A 16,787-nucleotide genomic window follows, 5' to 3' on the forward strand; every position below is an offset into this window, starting at 1 on the left:
CAAAATAACACAAGCAAAAAATGTGTGTTTCTGGATACAAGAGTCCAGGAAACTGGTGAGAGAGAACTGACACTTGTAAAGCATGAAACCAAAGAGAGAGAAAAGTAATAATGGCTTTTTTAAAATTTATTTTTAGGCTGAAGAAGCAGAGCGTGAGGAACGGAAAAAACTCGAGTCAAAGAAAGAGGAGGAAAGGCGGAAAGAAGAGGAGAGAATACGTCTTGAAGAAGAGAGACAGGTGGGACTTGACTGAATTTGCTGATGGAAATTTTAAAGGGAAGTTTCTTTTTTTTTTTTTTTTTTACATCTTTAACACAATGAAGGCTGCGTGCAAGGGGGAACTGAAATGAGCCAAGGACGGGGTTCTGTCACTAAGCTCTTGACAGACACAGAGACAGTCCTTGCTCGTTTAAGTAGGCAATACAGACAGGCAAGGGACATGACGAAGCCCCACGGTCATACCGCTGGTTGGTGTCTGGAATTCTCATTTTCTGACTCCCAGTCCAGCAGGCTGTCCACTGGTCCACACTGACTCCCTTTGAGTTACAGCTTTGCCACAGAAGAGTTTTTTGCTTGATTTGCTGTGACGTGAATATTGACTTAGACAGCCACCCAAGGGACCTGCAGAGAACTGCTTGGTTTCTCAGCAATGTACTTAATGAAAGAGGTCCTGTTGAATTATAACGGGAGCTTTTGGTAAGGTGCCTCCGATTGGTTTCCTAGCGGAGAGAGCTGGTGATCAGAAGAGCTGCTTTGCCTTGCTTTTACTGTTACTTTAAAACCAGGTCATGTAGAGTGGAAGGCCTGCCACAGCTGGAGTGCTAGACTGCCTCAGCACCTCCTGGAGACGTGGCGGTGTGAATACTCACTTTGGAAATCTTTAAAAGTGAATATTAGGGTATCAAAATTGATTTGGAAAAGCAGAAACTGGGCCTACACCAAAGCCTCTAAGAAAGGATCCCTTCAGCTAGGAGGCTGGAAGGAAAACAGTTCATCCGAGGCTTCTCCCAGCAGCAAGGACCGCTCTGGTGATCGCTAGAGGCAAAGAACAAGCTTCATATGCCCTTGGGCACTTGAGCTCTGCGACGCGTATGTTTAGGAGCGAGTCACTGTCAGTTGCTGTGCAGCATCACACATTGCGTTCTCACCTACCAGAGAAGCCAGCTAGCCTCTGAGTTAATCGCCAGGCATGCTGGAATGAGAATGCGGAGTTGTCAGCCTGCTTGCAATACACATGTTTATTTTAGTTGTTTAAAATAGGGATTGCGGGCGCTAGAGGTTGCCAACCCACGGAGCCACATGTGGCTCTTTGAGCTATTAAATGTGGCTCTTGCTCTGAGCCACGCTCTGGGGGTGCTGTCTGCAGCTCTGCATGCACGCCCCCGTGCTTGGTGGGAGAAGAGCGTGATGGCAGCACCTCAGATGAGTCAACGATATTAAGTTAGAGCATGAGGGGCTGGGGGTGCCTGGCCAGGGGAGGGGGGTGGCTTTCAGTCAGAGCAGTGGGAGACCTGGGGGGGCTTGAATCGGGGGGTGGAGGAATTGAGTTAGTGGGTGGGGCTGGAGGAAGGAGATTGATTTAGAGCAGGGAGGTGGGGGTGCCTGGCTCTGGGGGAGCGGGAGGGCATTGAGCCATGTATTATATATTTATTTCTATCTATCTATAGAAAGGTAAATGAATGTATAACACACAGGTCTCTGCACTCTGTCTGTGGCTCTTAATCCCTAACTGGTTGGCCACCCCTGGTGTATGCTGGTGTCTGAAAAAAGGAGTCACTTTGCCTTTTGCTGAATGCACAGAACATAGTGCAGGAAATATTTTAAAAGTGGGTTTTATTTTTTGCAAACTTCAAAGGAGTTAGTGGTGTCTCTTCCCTACCCACTCAGGGTCAGTCTTCTGGGGTTTGATTTCACAGCCTACTGGGGATGCGTGAAATCGAGCTATCGGGAATCAACAGTCGACCCCGGTACTCCGTCTCGAATTGACCTCCCTCAGTGAGGACAGCTGGGTGAGTCGATTGTAGATAAATCGATTCCAGCTGTGTAATTGCTGTAGCTGGAATTGTGTATCTACTATCAACTTTAAGGTCTAGCGTAGACCTGGCCTAATTGGAGATGTCTAAAATGCTCTTACTTTACTTCAGAAACAAAATGACGAAGCAGGTCTTTGCCCACGGAAGCTCATGCTCCAAAAAATCTGCTAGTCTATAAGGTGCCACAGGATTTCTTGTTGTTTCCTCCCTGTTTACTCAAAATTCTTTCCTTGCTTCTCATCTACTCTGATGTGCTGGTACATGAGTGAAAAGCAGCTGGGCTGTTAGTTGGCTATGAACAACGAGAGCGTTATCCAGAGCAGGGATTGTTAGCAGGGACTAAAAAAGCTAAAACGAAGTATTTTGGAAGGGGTCATAAGTCCCTTTCTTCCAGGGCATAAACAACCTCCGACTTGCAGGGCTCAGGAAGAAATGTTCTCTGAGCAGGCTGTCCTGTAACCAGGGCTCCCTCTAATGTTTTCCATCCATTTGCAGAGTAAATTTTATCTTCACCAAGGCATGTGGAGATGTGCACCACCAATAGAAACCCATCCTCCAGCCTGGCTGTGGCTGGGGGCACTCTGCTAACCTGCTGGGCAGCACCTGAATCTCCCCTTGGCAGCTACCCAAGCATTTAGCGCACAGGGAACACTTCCCTTAACCACCCACTCCACAGTTTCTTGCACCACCCTTGGAAGCAGCTCGTACTGATCGTTGACAGAGATGTGATGCTGGACTAGACAGAGGTCTGGTCTGATTTAATATAGCAACTCCCATGTGAAACAAAACCGTCCAATTTCAAAATCTGTCATCAAACACAACCGCTGCAGCTGGTGGATTTCTTACCAGGAAGGCAGATTGCTCAGTATTTGCAAGCTGATGGAGCCCAGGCTTCCTTAGCGAAGGCAGAGGTTGTGGCATAGGGTATTTGCAAGTTAGGTTAACCTGTGGCGCTCCCTTCACTCCCAGTGGCAATGACTTTTGCTGGAATTAGCATAACAGCTGATGAGGGACCCGTCAGCCATAGTTGAGTAGCTGAGTAGTAGGGATGTGTAGAACCTTACGCCATGATCTCTCCAGACCAGTGTTGCTTCATTCAGAGGACAACTCAGTCTTTGCAAAATTCTTTTCATCCCAAGTGAGCAGCTTTATTTTGGCAAATGAATAAAAGACTTGTTACTTTTTCATTGTCATTGTTCATGGTTAAGTGAGGGGGAAGAGATTTTTATGCCTGGGCTAGTGGGGTTTTTTATGGCAGCTTTGCCAAGCTGGGGGAAAGATAAGGACCCCCAGGCTCCTGGAGACCCCAGCCTAACCATAACTAGTCTGGTTTTAGTCATGTTTTATTTGTAACTGTATCTTACTGGGTCCTTTCAGCCCTTTCCTTCAGTAGTCTTGTAGCAACAGTAGGGGTGACAGACCGATGGGTCGAGAATATTCTACCGCTTTACAAAACACACCCACAGTTTATAAGCAAATGGATTCTATTTTATGGGCCAGAGTGCAGTAGTTGAGGAACCACCCAGTGCTCTGGACTCCTCCACAGAGCCAGCTCCTCTGTGGCTCTTGAGTTGAGCTGGACATCTGTTGTTATAGCTGCATTTCTCGTTGGACTCTTCTCTGAATCTTTAACAGGAAATGGGACCATGCCAGTGCTGTGCGCTCCCCCTTTATCCCACCTCCGACCTTCCCCAAGAGCCAGGCTTATAAAGCAGAAGCTCCTGTTTCAGACCCAGTAGTGTTTACAGGGAGCATCTCAGTAACAGGTGTTTTTAACCTGGTGGTATAGGAGACTTGAAGAGGCCTGCTCCCTCACCAGCTGGAGGAATTTATCCTCCCCACCAAGCTGGTCTCCAGCTCTTCGTCCTGGGCTGCCCTTCTTCTCCAAACGGCCACAGACCCACAAAAGGGGAACAGAACCTCCGCCCGGGGCTTTCTGCCCAACAGTGGTGCCCAGGGCTTACCGCCTGGAGACCTCCTCCCTGAGGCACTGCTGCAGGAGCCTGACCCTTCCTGCCATGCCCCCTCAAGGCTGCTGATTGCTTCCCTTTCTGTTCACTGGCTCCCTTCACAGTTAAGTTTGGTAATTAGCCGGGCCAGACTGCTGGCCCTTAAAGGGGCAGGTCAGCCCTTTTACAGGGAGAATAAAAGGGAGTTAAAAAAAAAAAAAATTGGGGGAAGAGTATACCCAACTGGGGGCGGGGAAGGGGTGCAGAAGAGGCAGTTGCTCCAGGTCCTTGCAATTCAAAAGGGCCTAGGGACTCCTTGCTGCCACCAATACTGCAGGCACAATGACGGCCAGAACCCCCAGCCCTTTAAATTGCTGCTGGAGCGCCATCCAGTGTGCCCCAGATGACTCTCAGCACAGGTCGGGGATGGGGGGCCAGTGCAGTGCGCTCTATCTAGATCAGTTAGAAGATGGAAAGGCAAAATTACAAAGGATCTGTGCAACCAGAGATTGACTGGTTGGTCATGAATTTTAAAAGGGAGAGACGACCGTTACGAAGCTGCGTATCCCCAGCTCTGTGTTCTGTTGAGTACCGGTGCTTCTGCTGCCGAATCATTTTCAGTATTAAGAGTTTAGCTGAGAAATTGTACTGAATCTTCCTAACATCCTGATGCTTGTCTCTGACCCATCGTGTAGCTCCTGAATTTCAAGGTAGCTGAGCCATCTGCTCCCGGGGGTTTTTCTGTTCCTTTTCTTACTGATTTCAGAGTACAGTTATGAAGACAAGTAACAGTCATGGATGTGAAAGGGGGATATTTTGTAACTAGTGTTAATAACTGTTAGTTGTTGTGAGGTTCAGGGGTCCCCAAACTCTGCACCCCATCCACAGGCAGAAGTGACTTTCACTCAGCAGGACAGCGGGTTTATTAGCCTAAGGGACAGAGCATCGTACAGAGGTGTCAGGACAGCAGTTAGAGATGGCCAGTCTAATCCATTTTGAGGAGGGGAGGCCCTGAGGGGTCCCCGACCCAGGGACTTGCCCTCTCCTTTGTTTCTGTTTCTCTCTCTCAGCCCAGACCAACAGTAATGAACATTCTAAGAGATGAACCCCCTGTTTTTTCAAATGGACCCTGTCCATGTCATAGCAGCACCCTGATTTATACATGCAAGAGAGATTATTTAAAGGTTGCTATTCCCCAAAGGATTTCGCAAACAAGCAGTAAAAGACAGTGAGCTAACTGAGTTACCATTAGAATGTCTTCCTTTTGTGCATGCCTTCCTTTCCACAGGAATTGACATTTACTTCCTGTTGGTGATGCTGTTCTAGAGAAATTTAGTTACACCTAAAACAAAAAGAGAGATTCTCTCCGATGGTCCAGAAAAATTTGTCAAAAGTCCCTGTGATTCCTGACTGGGTTACTGTCAATAAAGTGCCAACCTGCAATTTATACAATCTTGTAACTGGATTTACTAGGTTACAAATGCCATTCAAAGGATTCACTTATATTTTCAACCTGTCTAGTAACACACTACTCTGACTGATTTAAGACTGACAATTGAATGAACACTGACAATCTCAAAAACAAGTGAACTCCCAGAATCGTTCTGGCTCACCTTTGTGAGTGAATAAATGTCGTCCATTCCTGCTGGGTAACTTTTCACAACATTGCATAAAGTTTAGCTGTAAATGGAAAACTGCTCTTCGGTAGGAGTCTTGGCCACTAAAATCTTGACCGTTGTGAGAAAATGAACTCACTGGTGCTATTTTTTAAAAGTAATTGTAGAGATATATAAATAAAATGTGGTTGTCCCTCGGCTGCAGTGTTGCAAAACTAGAATATGTATTTTTAAATTTCGTAAGTTTCCTTTCCAGCGTTCGGGTGACCTGATTGGCTGCGCATGAGAGGAACCTCCTTTATGATTGGTATTAGCTTCAGCAATGCCTTAACCTGGGGATTTCCCTTTTGCTCTTGGAGTTTTTTGGTGGTGAAATGGTTTACCAACCGACACCTTATCAATGAGAACGAACTTCCTCTGATGTTGCAAAACAGCGCCCTTGGCGAGCAATCTGCAAAGCTTTTGTGTGAAGAGCTTGCATTGCCTGCACAGGGATTTTGTATGTTTCTCTCCCTACAGCTCCCACCAGTCTAGTTTGAAAATTTGCACACAGTGCATGTAACTGAGACAGACGTGCAACTTCATGCCTGTCCTGTAACAAGGTATTACCCGAGAACAGGATGTGTTACATGAGAGTAAATTGACTTTGAAATATGGCTTGCTGTACTAAAAAAAAACACCCAGGTTTGCCCATCTTCCACTGAGCTAACTGTCTGTTTAACACACCACTGCAGAATTGGCGTGTTAGCGTCAGTGTTATAAATAATAAACCATGCCCATGTTGTACAGACAAGGCTGTGGTCAGCCTTTCTGATGCCTGAAGTTAGGCTTCTAATGTCATATTTCTGCACCTAAATAAAAATGACCTAATATTTCTTTTCCGCAATTTTGCAGCTGCTGCCAGTGACTCGCTGGGCTTTTGGGTGCTCGGTGCTTCTAAAAACTGGGCCACTTAGACTTTATCTCCTACTTGGTATTAAAGGACCTAATTTAAGCATCCTCTTTGAAAATTCTTGCCTCTATTTTTATCCTGTGTAGCGCTGCTGGCAATATCTAGGAACCGCCTAAACATTGCCCTTACCCTTTATTTTGTCAGAGTAAATGTCATTTTACAAAGTGCAGCCTTATTGTTCATCTGGGGTGGGAGGCTGTATTAAATACATCCACCTCCACAAGTTCACTTGGACACTCACTAGTTAAGACTGCAAGGGAGTGTTGGTTTGTGGCTATTTTCAAGTTTTCGTAGTTTCTGAAGAATTCCCCTGCTTGATGTTGTCACTAAGGTAAATTATTTGAGAAGCTGGAACTAAATTCTTTTGGAGCAGTTCCCATTAACAGAGTTAGGAGAGAGTTTGAAAAGCCATGAGAACATGAAATCCAGAGGAACTCAGTGTGGGTTTCAGAAATAACTCCTGGGGCTTTTACCTAACTCCTGAGCTGTGCTCCCTACTGAAGTCTCAAGTTAGGTTTCTAATGTCACATTTCGGCACCTAAATAAAAACAGTCTGATTAATTTTTCCCTGGTTGGCCTCTGCTCCCTTCCATCTCCCTGCAAACCCTGTACCATCAGAATTAATGATGATGAATGGTATTACCTAATTCTTTTCATCCATAGACCTTGATACTTTGCAGATGAGATCAATATCCTCATCCCTGTTACACAGTTGGGGAAACTGAAGCAGGTATGACTCTTCCCCCGCACCCCCATCTCTTATCAGACCAATGGCAGAGCCAGGCATTGAATCCAGGTCTCTTAAGTCCCACCCTAATGCTGTGAACTTTCACCATGCTGCTTTTGGGCTGAATTTCAGTTTAAACAGTTTGCTAAATAAGGACCTAGCAATGGGTTGATGTCTGCTTTATAGGGTGATGCCACTTCTTGCCGCCTTGCTGTCTGTTACTGTCCCCATCAAACTAATTGTGTGCAATAGAATGCTTTTGGGGCCGTGATCCCTCTGGCATGCACAGCATGGGGCAGTGGCGACTGGTGAAGGAGCCACTGGGGGGGCCACTCCAAACCCCTGCTTTGCCTCCACCCCACCCCTGCTCCTTCTTCCAGAAGCCCCATGCTTCAGAAGTCCCATGTCATTTCTGGTGCTGAGGGGTGGGGAGCATGTGACCCCTCATTCAGCGCCCCCTGCCCCCAACATCACCCCTGGCACGGGGTGATTTATATAGCAAAGCAGAACTGCGCAGCCTTTCACAGGCCTGTAAGAGCCCCGAGGCTGGATTCTGTTCTCCCTTGTTGAGTATAAATCCACATGAGCCACTGAGTTCAGGGGAGTTCCTCTGGTTTGACAGTGGGTCTAAGATGCGAGCCTGACGCTTACCCCAGTGAGACTTCTAAAGCCATGGGAACAATAGATCAAAATGGGTTGTGAGAGGAGGGCAGAAAGAAGGGGTGTGAGAGAGGAGACAATGGGAAGGGCTTGTGCGAGAGCGCCAGCTCCAGGCTGGCGGTTGGAGTGGAGGAAGAGCAAGGAGGGCAGTCGGGAAGGGCTGTTGGATCTGGCGACCCACAGCTGTGCAGAACAAATCCAGGTAGAAAACAGTGACTGCAGAGGGAAGAAACTTCGCAGAGTATTCCAGAGATTCAGCGGGGTGAGACCACGGAACTGATCTAGAAAAAAATCCCTGAAGCCTCTAGCCCCTTGCCTAGCCAAGTGTTCAGTGTGTCCTTGCAGGTACCCAGCAAGTGACTGCATGTGGGATTGGCACAACCAAAGAGAGTGCATTTTTGCAGTTGTTTACACGAGGGTGGGGGAAGGTGACATTCTCTAAGGCAATGTGAATTTATGCTCTGGTTTGAGAGACTTTCTGTGCGGTGGGAGAGGTTTGAAATATTTTGTAGAAGTGAAATGGATCAGAAAAAATGCTTTGTACAGAGCCCAGATGCTGGGTAGTGCTGAGGTGGGAGAAGAGTAAGATACAACTGCTTCACGGCACACAAAAAATCCTGCCGTCAGCAAGGTAGACAGTGACAGTTACCAAATTTCCTTACTGCTGGGGCTTCCCCACCCCGTCCTTGCAGGGTGGTGGCCGTCTGTTCTTTCCCCACTTGCGAGCAGTAGATCTAAGAGGAAGCCGAACTAACCCACATGACTGTATTTTTCCAAAAGTTTAATTTCGCATTTGTGCCTCAAGTTCCCTGGAACATTTTCACTGGTAGCCCTTGTGTTTTCTAAATCCATGGGAGTGAGGCAGGGTGCTCCATAAATGATCACTAAGCCAACTAATTAACGACTGGTTCTAGAGCTGTTTTATAGCAAGGACCACTTCTAAAGGGGAATTGGTTCTCCTGTGGACATGTCTACATCTAGTCCCAAGTCCACACTTTATGCGCAGCGTCTGTTGTGCTTGGTGATGTGAAAGAAGAAAACAAAGAGCGAGGTGAAAATAAAGATGTGCTGGTGGCATAGACAAAACTGCTTTACTATATTTTTTTCCCCACAGCCTATCTCTGCTGTCTGTTGCCTGCATTTATTAGTACACAAGCTGCTCTCTTATCTCTGGGCCATTTTACAATTTGGTCTGTCCTCAGGTTTGCTCCTGGTTGGATTTATACCACAGACCAGTAGTCCCCAACCTTTTCATTAGTGTGGACCCTCAAACAACCCCTGAACTGTGCACCACCCCAAGTCCCACTCCCCCCAACCTCCAACCAGCAGCTATGTACGCTTCATTAAATGAAAAAGGAAACTGCAGCATAGCTTTTCAGACAGCAATTAATAACATTATTGGAAGATATTTAATTAAAAATAATAATGGATTGTAACTTTGCAATTTATTTAAAACTTATTTTCTATGCTCATTTTTATTTTATTTTTTTTCATGGACCCCTTGCCATGCCCTCCCAGACCCCAGGTTGGGAACTGCTGCCCTAGACACACACACAGCAGCTGTGCAGGGGGTAGCTGGGTATTTTATGTTCTGCTGAGTTGGTCAGAAGAGCCTCTAGAAATCCAGCGTGTTCTGCACAAGTCTAAAATGAACCAGCGGCGTTGAGAGTGGTGGGTACTCACTGAAGGCATGGCTCAGACCTCTGGAAGTGCTCCACTGGCCACAATATGAGAGACATAGGTCTGAGAAACAAGTGCAGGTCGTGTAATGGCTGACCAAGAGAAAAAGACTTGGGATCGCTACAGGAGCACTTTATCAGTCTCCTCGCACTGAGGTGTTCACATATGCTGGACATGGAAATTTTGACACTAACGTGGCAGACATCAGTCCGACTGAATAGCAGCTCTTCACATGGAAGAGAGAGAGACTGAGTGGGGTGGTTTTACTTATCAGCCTCGTGTAGAAACAGAAAATGATATCGGACTGTTGTAGATGGGCCAGTTGTCTTGATTTTTGCAGAAGAACCTGGACGCTCAGATGAATTCTTCAGCATTTATCAGTTCCCTTGAAAAGTGTTGTCAAGTTCTTTCTGCTTCAGAATTCTGCGTAGCATTTGAGTTACAGGGAGGCACAAAGCAGTAAAGAACTGGATTGTGTCTCAGTGATTCTCAAACAAATCCACTCAGTTTACAAGTGAAGACAGGTTCTGAAAGCCAGTCTGTGCGCTTTCAAGCTCGTTGCTAATAATAAAGATTCTACTACTAGATGTTGGTTAATAACTTTCTTGGCAAGGTAGGACCCAGAGGAGAATCTCACTTGCTCTCAAAAGGAATGTTAAATCTGCAGGAATAAAAAGTGGCAAAAAGTTTCCCATTTGACTCTGGATGCACAAAAACATCAGAGCTGTTAAGAAACAAGAGGCTTTTTTCACCTGCTCACTTTTTTGTCATAGCCATGCTTTAGGGTCATAGTCCCTCAAGTGACTCTGCCTGGGAGTCAGATCCAGCAGAGCTGAAGCCTAAAATAAATTTTGTCAATGTACATTGCAGAGCAGAGCTATCCAAGCTGTCTTCTGAAGGGCCTGATCCTGTCTCTTGTAGCATCTGGCCTTAAACAGTAGCCCTTAAGGTGTGTGTTTCTGGCTAACATTTCATGATATGGCCTCCATTTTTTAATTCCTGCGTTCATTTTCTTGTTGCAAGTGTTCAGTTTTCCTGCCTGCTTAAGAGGGAAACTTCTATATAACACTAGCCTCAAAGAAACGCTGCATCATTATTTCAGTGTGGAATAGAGAGAACAGCTGCTCATTAAAAACAGACGTGCTGATATTTTGCTTCAAACATAGCTTAGTGTGTCTGGTATTATTTCCTCCTGGGAGCACAAAGGGGAAAATACAAAGAAAGCAGCAATATGGTGATCTCTGAGCACCAAACCCTTGCAGTCCCATGATGACTGTGCCCCTGCTTTTTTCTGGGCAGCCTAGAACAAGTCACTTAACATGTGTGGCTCTGTTTTCCTGTCTGTGAAATGGTTATAATGTCTCCAGCACAGCGATTATTGGCTGTACACAGCTTGGAAGACTTAAAATGCTTTAAGTATTATTTGTGATGGCAAATGATTGAAAGCCACCAGCATGTGTAGGTTTTAGCTAACTTGAGTCAACAGCTCACAGAAAAACTTTACTGTTTGCCTCCATATGGCCACCTTTGTTCTGTTTGTAAAACAGGCATTTAGTACAGCTCCTCCTGTCTTTTAGATATAACTAGTTTAGTTTAAAAAAAAGCCACGTGTAAGCCTTCTAATAGGCTTGATTCTTCTCTTTCACTTGTTTGACATCAGTGCAACACCTCTGACTTCAGTAGTTACTCCTCTTCTACCCTGGGAGCAGAATCAGGGCCAGTCAGTAGCATCAATGTATGGGTTGAGGGCAGGGACTTCCTGTAGCTTGCATTGCAAAAGAACCGTGTTCATGCAAATTGAGTAAGCAGTTTGCTGTATAAAAGTGTCTTTCTCCCCTTCATCAGATCTTTTCTGAGGCAGGCCAGGAGCGGCTGAACTGACCGAGACACTATGCATGAGACAGTTAGTGTATTAAAAGAACGGCTGAGGTAGAGCAGCTTGTGAAATTAATGAGGCAATCAAGGGAGAGTTTAAAAGCTTCTGTTTTCAGAAAGTCTGTCTGTTCTTGGCCTGTCCCAGCACATCCCATGTGCACCCAGATGATGAAGTAAGCAGGGTCGCCATTAAACTAAACCTGGTGTTGGGGAGGAATGAATTGACCACTTCATTTTTCTGCAGGCGGAGGAAGAAAAGAAAGCAAAAGAAGAACAGGAGCAGAGGGAACATGAAGAGTACCTGAAGCTAAAGGAGAGTTTTGTAGTTGAAGAGGAGGGCGTTGAAGAAGCAATGACTGAGGAAGAGGTGAGTTGTGCTGTCCCCTGCAGCTAGAATCCCTGGCTTTCCTGCTCAGTTTCCTAAGTCTGACTAGATCCAGCTGTTTAAATTGTCCTGATGGCATTTTATCCCAGCATTGTTTTTAAAATCAAACCTGAGAAAACCCATCCAAACCATTCTGAATTGAGTCTTGGGTGAGCGGCTTCTAAAAAAGTCTCTTGGATGGGATGTGCTGAGTGCACCTCAGGATTTTTTTTGTCTCTAAGTGACAGATGTAGTAAATGTGAACCTAGAGCCTTTATTGGAGAACTCCAGAATTCTTTATCCCAACCCTTAGATTTAGAAAGAAACGCAAATTCAACTCATATGGCAAGGAGTTCGTACCCTTGCTCCGTCCAGTGCAGTTCCACTTGCTTTACAGCCTGGCTTGGAGTTCTGTAATCCAAATACCTTCTTTAAGGGTAGAGAAGCCCTGCAATAGAAGGACAGATAATAGTGAAACAGAGCAATCACAAAGGCAGGGTTCCAACCTATCTGCCAAATATGTTCTACATCCAGTTTTGTTATCTAAGGGCTTTAATTATCACTAAATCAGGGGAATGAAACTGAACAAAAGCTGATTTTAAAAGTACTTTATTAAATGAAGCATTAAAATCTGTTTCTGGGCGGCTTAGAAATGACTTGCCAATTTCTTACTCTTTGCATAGGTCTGTAATGCTCTATTATGGCCGCATGCAAAGATGATGATAAAATGTATATTTCCCCTTGTGGTACATGAAACTTTTTAGTGCTGGAATGTGGAGGACAAGATTCTCATTCACAATCCAGCAGAACCTAAATATTTTGATGTATTTAAATTTTCGTTGCTAGAAAATAATGAAGGTTATGGAGATCTCACATTCAGTTGAATACATTGGATTTTAGCATAACTCTTTTCTAAGAGTCCAACATTTTTAAGCTACTGTGATCCCACTGAGGTCAGTGAGATGGCATTGGTGTACATCAGAGCAGTATTGGTCATCTTTGTTTCTCTCCCCCTCTGTCCAGCCGCTCACTATAAACTCCAGGAGTGTGCTTCATCATGGCTCTAAATTAGGACCAACATAAGTCATGCCACATTAGTGATTTGGAGGGGGGAGGTAAGATTTTTCAGAGGTACAAAGAGCAGTCTGGAGCCAAGCTCAGCCTGAAAGTTTGACTACTAATCCTAACTCCTTTCCGTCCCTGTGAAAATCTTTCTGAACCTGTGAGAAGTGATGTTTTACACCAGCAGAAAGTGGTTAACATGGACTATTCCCATCCGTTTGTAAGTTACGTGCAGTGTTAAGCAACTGTGCCCAGCTGTTATAAGGAGATCAGGTATAGCAAAAACAAAACAGTCCCACTGTCTGCTCTCTTTAAACAGGAGTATATAATTTTGTCACATTGGTTTGCTTGCGGTGGGGAGGAGCAGGAAGGGGCAGGGGGACAGAATCTATGCACAAGGTCCTAGACCAGGCCAGTTCATTGTATGTAAATAGGAGCAGAAAGGGGTTTCATTTGCATGTGACAGAGGCTAGAGCCTTATTCTCAGCTTTAAAATGTTGTGGTTTTTTTCTTATATTAAATTATGCATTTCAAATGCTTTCTAAATAAAGGCGTTCCAAGGTATACAGGGCTGCTGTCCGTGCTAACCTAGCTAGGAGGCTGTAAACTTTCTGCCTTGTGCTTTACAAGGCATCCAGTAACCTCCTGTAGTCAGTCACCTGCTCCATCACTAGTAAATTCAAAGCCCAGCATCCTCAAGCTGAAGTCTCTAGAGTTAAGCACTTATATCTGTAATTAGGCAACTAACACTATACATGACTTAATTTCCAGAAGTGCTAAGCACCAGGCATCATTTGTTGACTTGAGTACAAATTTTGGGTGTGCTCCATCAATTTCTATTTTGGTGTCTAGTACTAGATATCGATCAGCTAGTTATCAGAGTTTTTAAAACATTGCCTTCAGTTTCTCTCTGTGGTGAATAGTGCTGGCTAAATTGTACCCACAGATGCATAGAACCGGTCTCCCATTGATACCATTTCACACACGCCCTTCGTGTATCCATAGGGCAAGGTTTGGTCCTTAGAGTGTGTAGCTTATTTAGACAGTCCACAAAGTAACTTGGTCTAAATGTGAGGGTGGCACTCTGTCTATGGTGCACACATAAAGAAGATAGAAATTGGATATTTCCACGTTAATTGGGCACGTCTTTTATATTTTAATTTAAATACAGGCGCCTTGTGCTTTATTCTGATTCCAGCTACAACCATATAAATCTGGATGATATTAACTCCAGATTTACACTGGTGCAACAAATAAGAATTGGTCCCCCTGTGGCTGCATATAGTGCCTTGTATGATTGACTATTATTTAACCCTTGTTTTCCCATCAGTTTGTAGATGCATTTTAGATGGTTTCTGTTCCTGTGAATTAATAACTGTTTTCCTTGCTGTATCCAGTCCCATAGCTTTCTAACGGAATTTATCAGTTACATCAAGGTAAGCTAATGTTCCTCATTCTTTATACCCAGCATGTGTTCCTTTTATGTATATTATTATAACAGTCTCTTGGCAGAGAACTGTATGCAGGAGGACACCTGTTTTGTTAATGTCTGGGTGCATATTTAGTAAACAGGTACCTAAAGTGTCTGTGAAGTAGAACTACAGTGCATGTTTGCTCTAGCAGATCACAAAAGTGTGACTAGTTGTTGGGGTAGTTCCTCTTTCTCCATTTATCTCGTGGCCATGCTGTGGCACTTATATGCATGATGGTGGCTGTTGTACCGCTCCCTGAAGTCAACACATGCTCCCGAAGATGAACTGGTACCAGGCATATTAAAAGCCAAACTCTGGAAAGGTTCACATAGACTTTTCATTTCATGTTCGCTTTGTGTCAGAGGGGTAGCCATGTTAGTCTGTATCTGCAAAAGCAACGAGGGGTCCTGTCGCACCTTATAGACTAACAGAAGTGTATGAGCATAAGCTTTCATGGGCAACCTTCATTGACCTACATCGGACGAAGTGGGTCTTTGCCCACGAAAGCTTATGCTCATACATTTCTGTTAGTCCATAAGGTGCCACAGGACTCCTCGTTGCTGTTCGCTTTGGGATCACATACTGGATGTTCCAGTTTAAGCAGAGCCCTTGAGTAACATGTAATTTCCTTTTAGAAGTTATCGATGACTACACGTTTTATTCTGCCTTTAAAAGGCCTTTGTAAAAGCATAGTCTAGACTTGGTGGCACTTTGGTCTGTCCAAGGGAGTGTCAGCTCTGCAGTTGGGGGTGTAACAGGAGCCCGGGTATAGGGACCACAGTAGTTGTGATGTAGCAAGCTCAGGTATCAGTAGCCATGGCAGCGTGGGCCGGCTGCCAAATAAGTCCCATGCACTGGCCTTCACAGTTGATGCTGCTGTGCCTTGACTGCTTGTCCTACTCCTGTTAGCAGGGGTGGATTAACATAAGGGCAAAAGAGTCATTGTCCCAGGGCCACCAGGCATGAGGAGCCCCAGGGCTCCATAACTCCATTTTGTTAAAACAATTTGCTCTAAAGGAACAAAAGAAATGTCATGTAATTCTTTTTTAAATGAATTTAAGCGTAATTTTATTACGCATTGTGAGTAATAATAAACATGAATAGATTTTAAAGTATAAATATTAATTTATACTTACTGATTTGTACATTAATATTTTAATATACTGGGGGACCATTTGGGACTGTTATCCCAGGGCTCCACATGTTCTTAATCAACCTCTGCCTGTTGGGTAGACAATAGTTTGCTTGATACTGAATTGCACCTTTGACTGCGGTGTAGACCAGTGTTTCTCAAACTTTGAGACCATGGAACACCAAACAATGTTGTGGGGTTTTTTTTGTTTATGGGAAACACCTATGAAAATTTTCTTTAAAAAATGATTGTCGAACCTGAAAAAAGCAAACAGCAACATACACAGCAAAAGCAAATTGAAGTAATTTAATCAGGTATCACAGCAATGAAGGAGTAACATTGTATCTGGTTTTAATAATGGGACATACACGCCATCAGTGTATTTTTCCAAACGCTCGCAGGACACCTGCAAGTTGTTCACGGAACAGCCATGTGCGGTGAAACACTGTTCAAGAAACATTGGTGTAGACAATACCTACAGTCCTTGTAGTTCAATTTCTATGGCCTAGAGTAGAGAGGTTATGATATTAAAATATATTCCTACCAATTTTTGGTGTCCAACCCCGTGAGGTGGTGATAGCACTCAACTCGTTGAGGACATGCCACACCGGGTGAGATTCAGCCCCGATTTTGCTCATGTTGAATGTACGGTGTTGATTTTAAATGAATTCACTGGCTGCATTGCAGTTTGGTTCCCTTCCCCCAACCAGCGAGTGAGATTGAAGATTGCTGAAATTTGTGTGGTATCTGTTGTACCATGTGCGTTTTTCTTATCCTTTTGAAACATGAGCACAGTAAAGGTCACGCAAACCTCGAACTTGATTTCCTCTCTACCCGGGAGATGTGTGGCAGCGTCTTAACCTTTAGAAAGGTGTTATGGAAAAGGTCACTCCTCAGGGTGTCTTAGGCTTCCTTTTAATAGCATTGGGGTATCTGTGGTGATTCACGTTCACCAATTAAAAGAGAAACCTCAGCTGCTACATTTTTGACTGAGATACACGTTGTCTGTCTGGAACTGGAAAAACAATAACAGTGTGTGACTCTTGAGATCTGAAAGCTAAGACAGCTTGACTCATGTGAGATCAGCAGCTCAATAAATGTGACTTAAGTTTGTGTGAAGGGCCTCGATTCAGAAAAACTTCCCAATTCAGGAGGGCACTTAAGTGAATTCATTGCGGACTGGAGATAGACAACAGCATCTGGAGCGTTATTTTCTTTAAAACATTTAGTATTCTGTTTGGCTTGAAAATATGTATGGGTTATAG

At 44.6% G+C, this 16,787-nt stretch overlaps 1 protein-coding gene across 1 annotated transcript in view; it reads left to right on the plus strand.

Annotated features, from left to right (window-relative positions):
* The window catches only part of DDRGK1 (DDRGK domain containing 1), a 58,781-nt gene that overhangs the window by 29,854 nt on the left and 12,140 nt on the right, over nucleotides 1–16,787 (plus strand). Inside the window, exons 4-6 of the mRNA XM_074991662.1 lie at nucleotides 137–238; nucleotides 11,737–11,859; nucleotides 14,316–14,354. Of these exons, the coding sequence (XP_074847763.1) occupies nucleotides 137–238; nucleotides 11,737–11,859; nucleotides 14,316–14,354 (264 nt within the window). The remainder of the gene's footprint in view (nucleotides 1–136; nucleotides 239–11,736; nucleotides 11,860–14,315; nucleotides 14,355–16,787) is intronic.

This window comes from Carettochelys insculpta, chromosome 4, assembly GCF_033958435.1.
Source record: "Carettochelys insculpta isolate YL-2023 chromosome 4, ASM3395843v1, whole genome shotgun sequence".
NCBI classification, from domain to species: Eukaryota; Metazoa; Chordata; order Testudines; family Carettochelyidae; genus Carettochelys; species Carettochelys insculpta.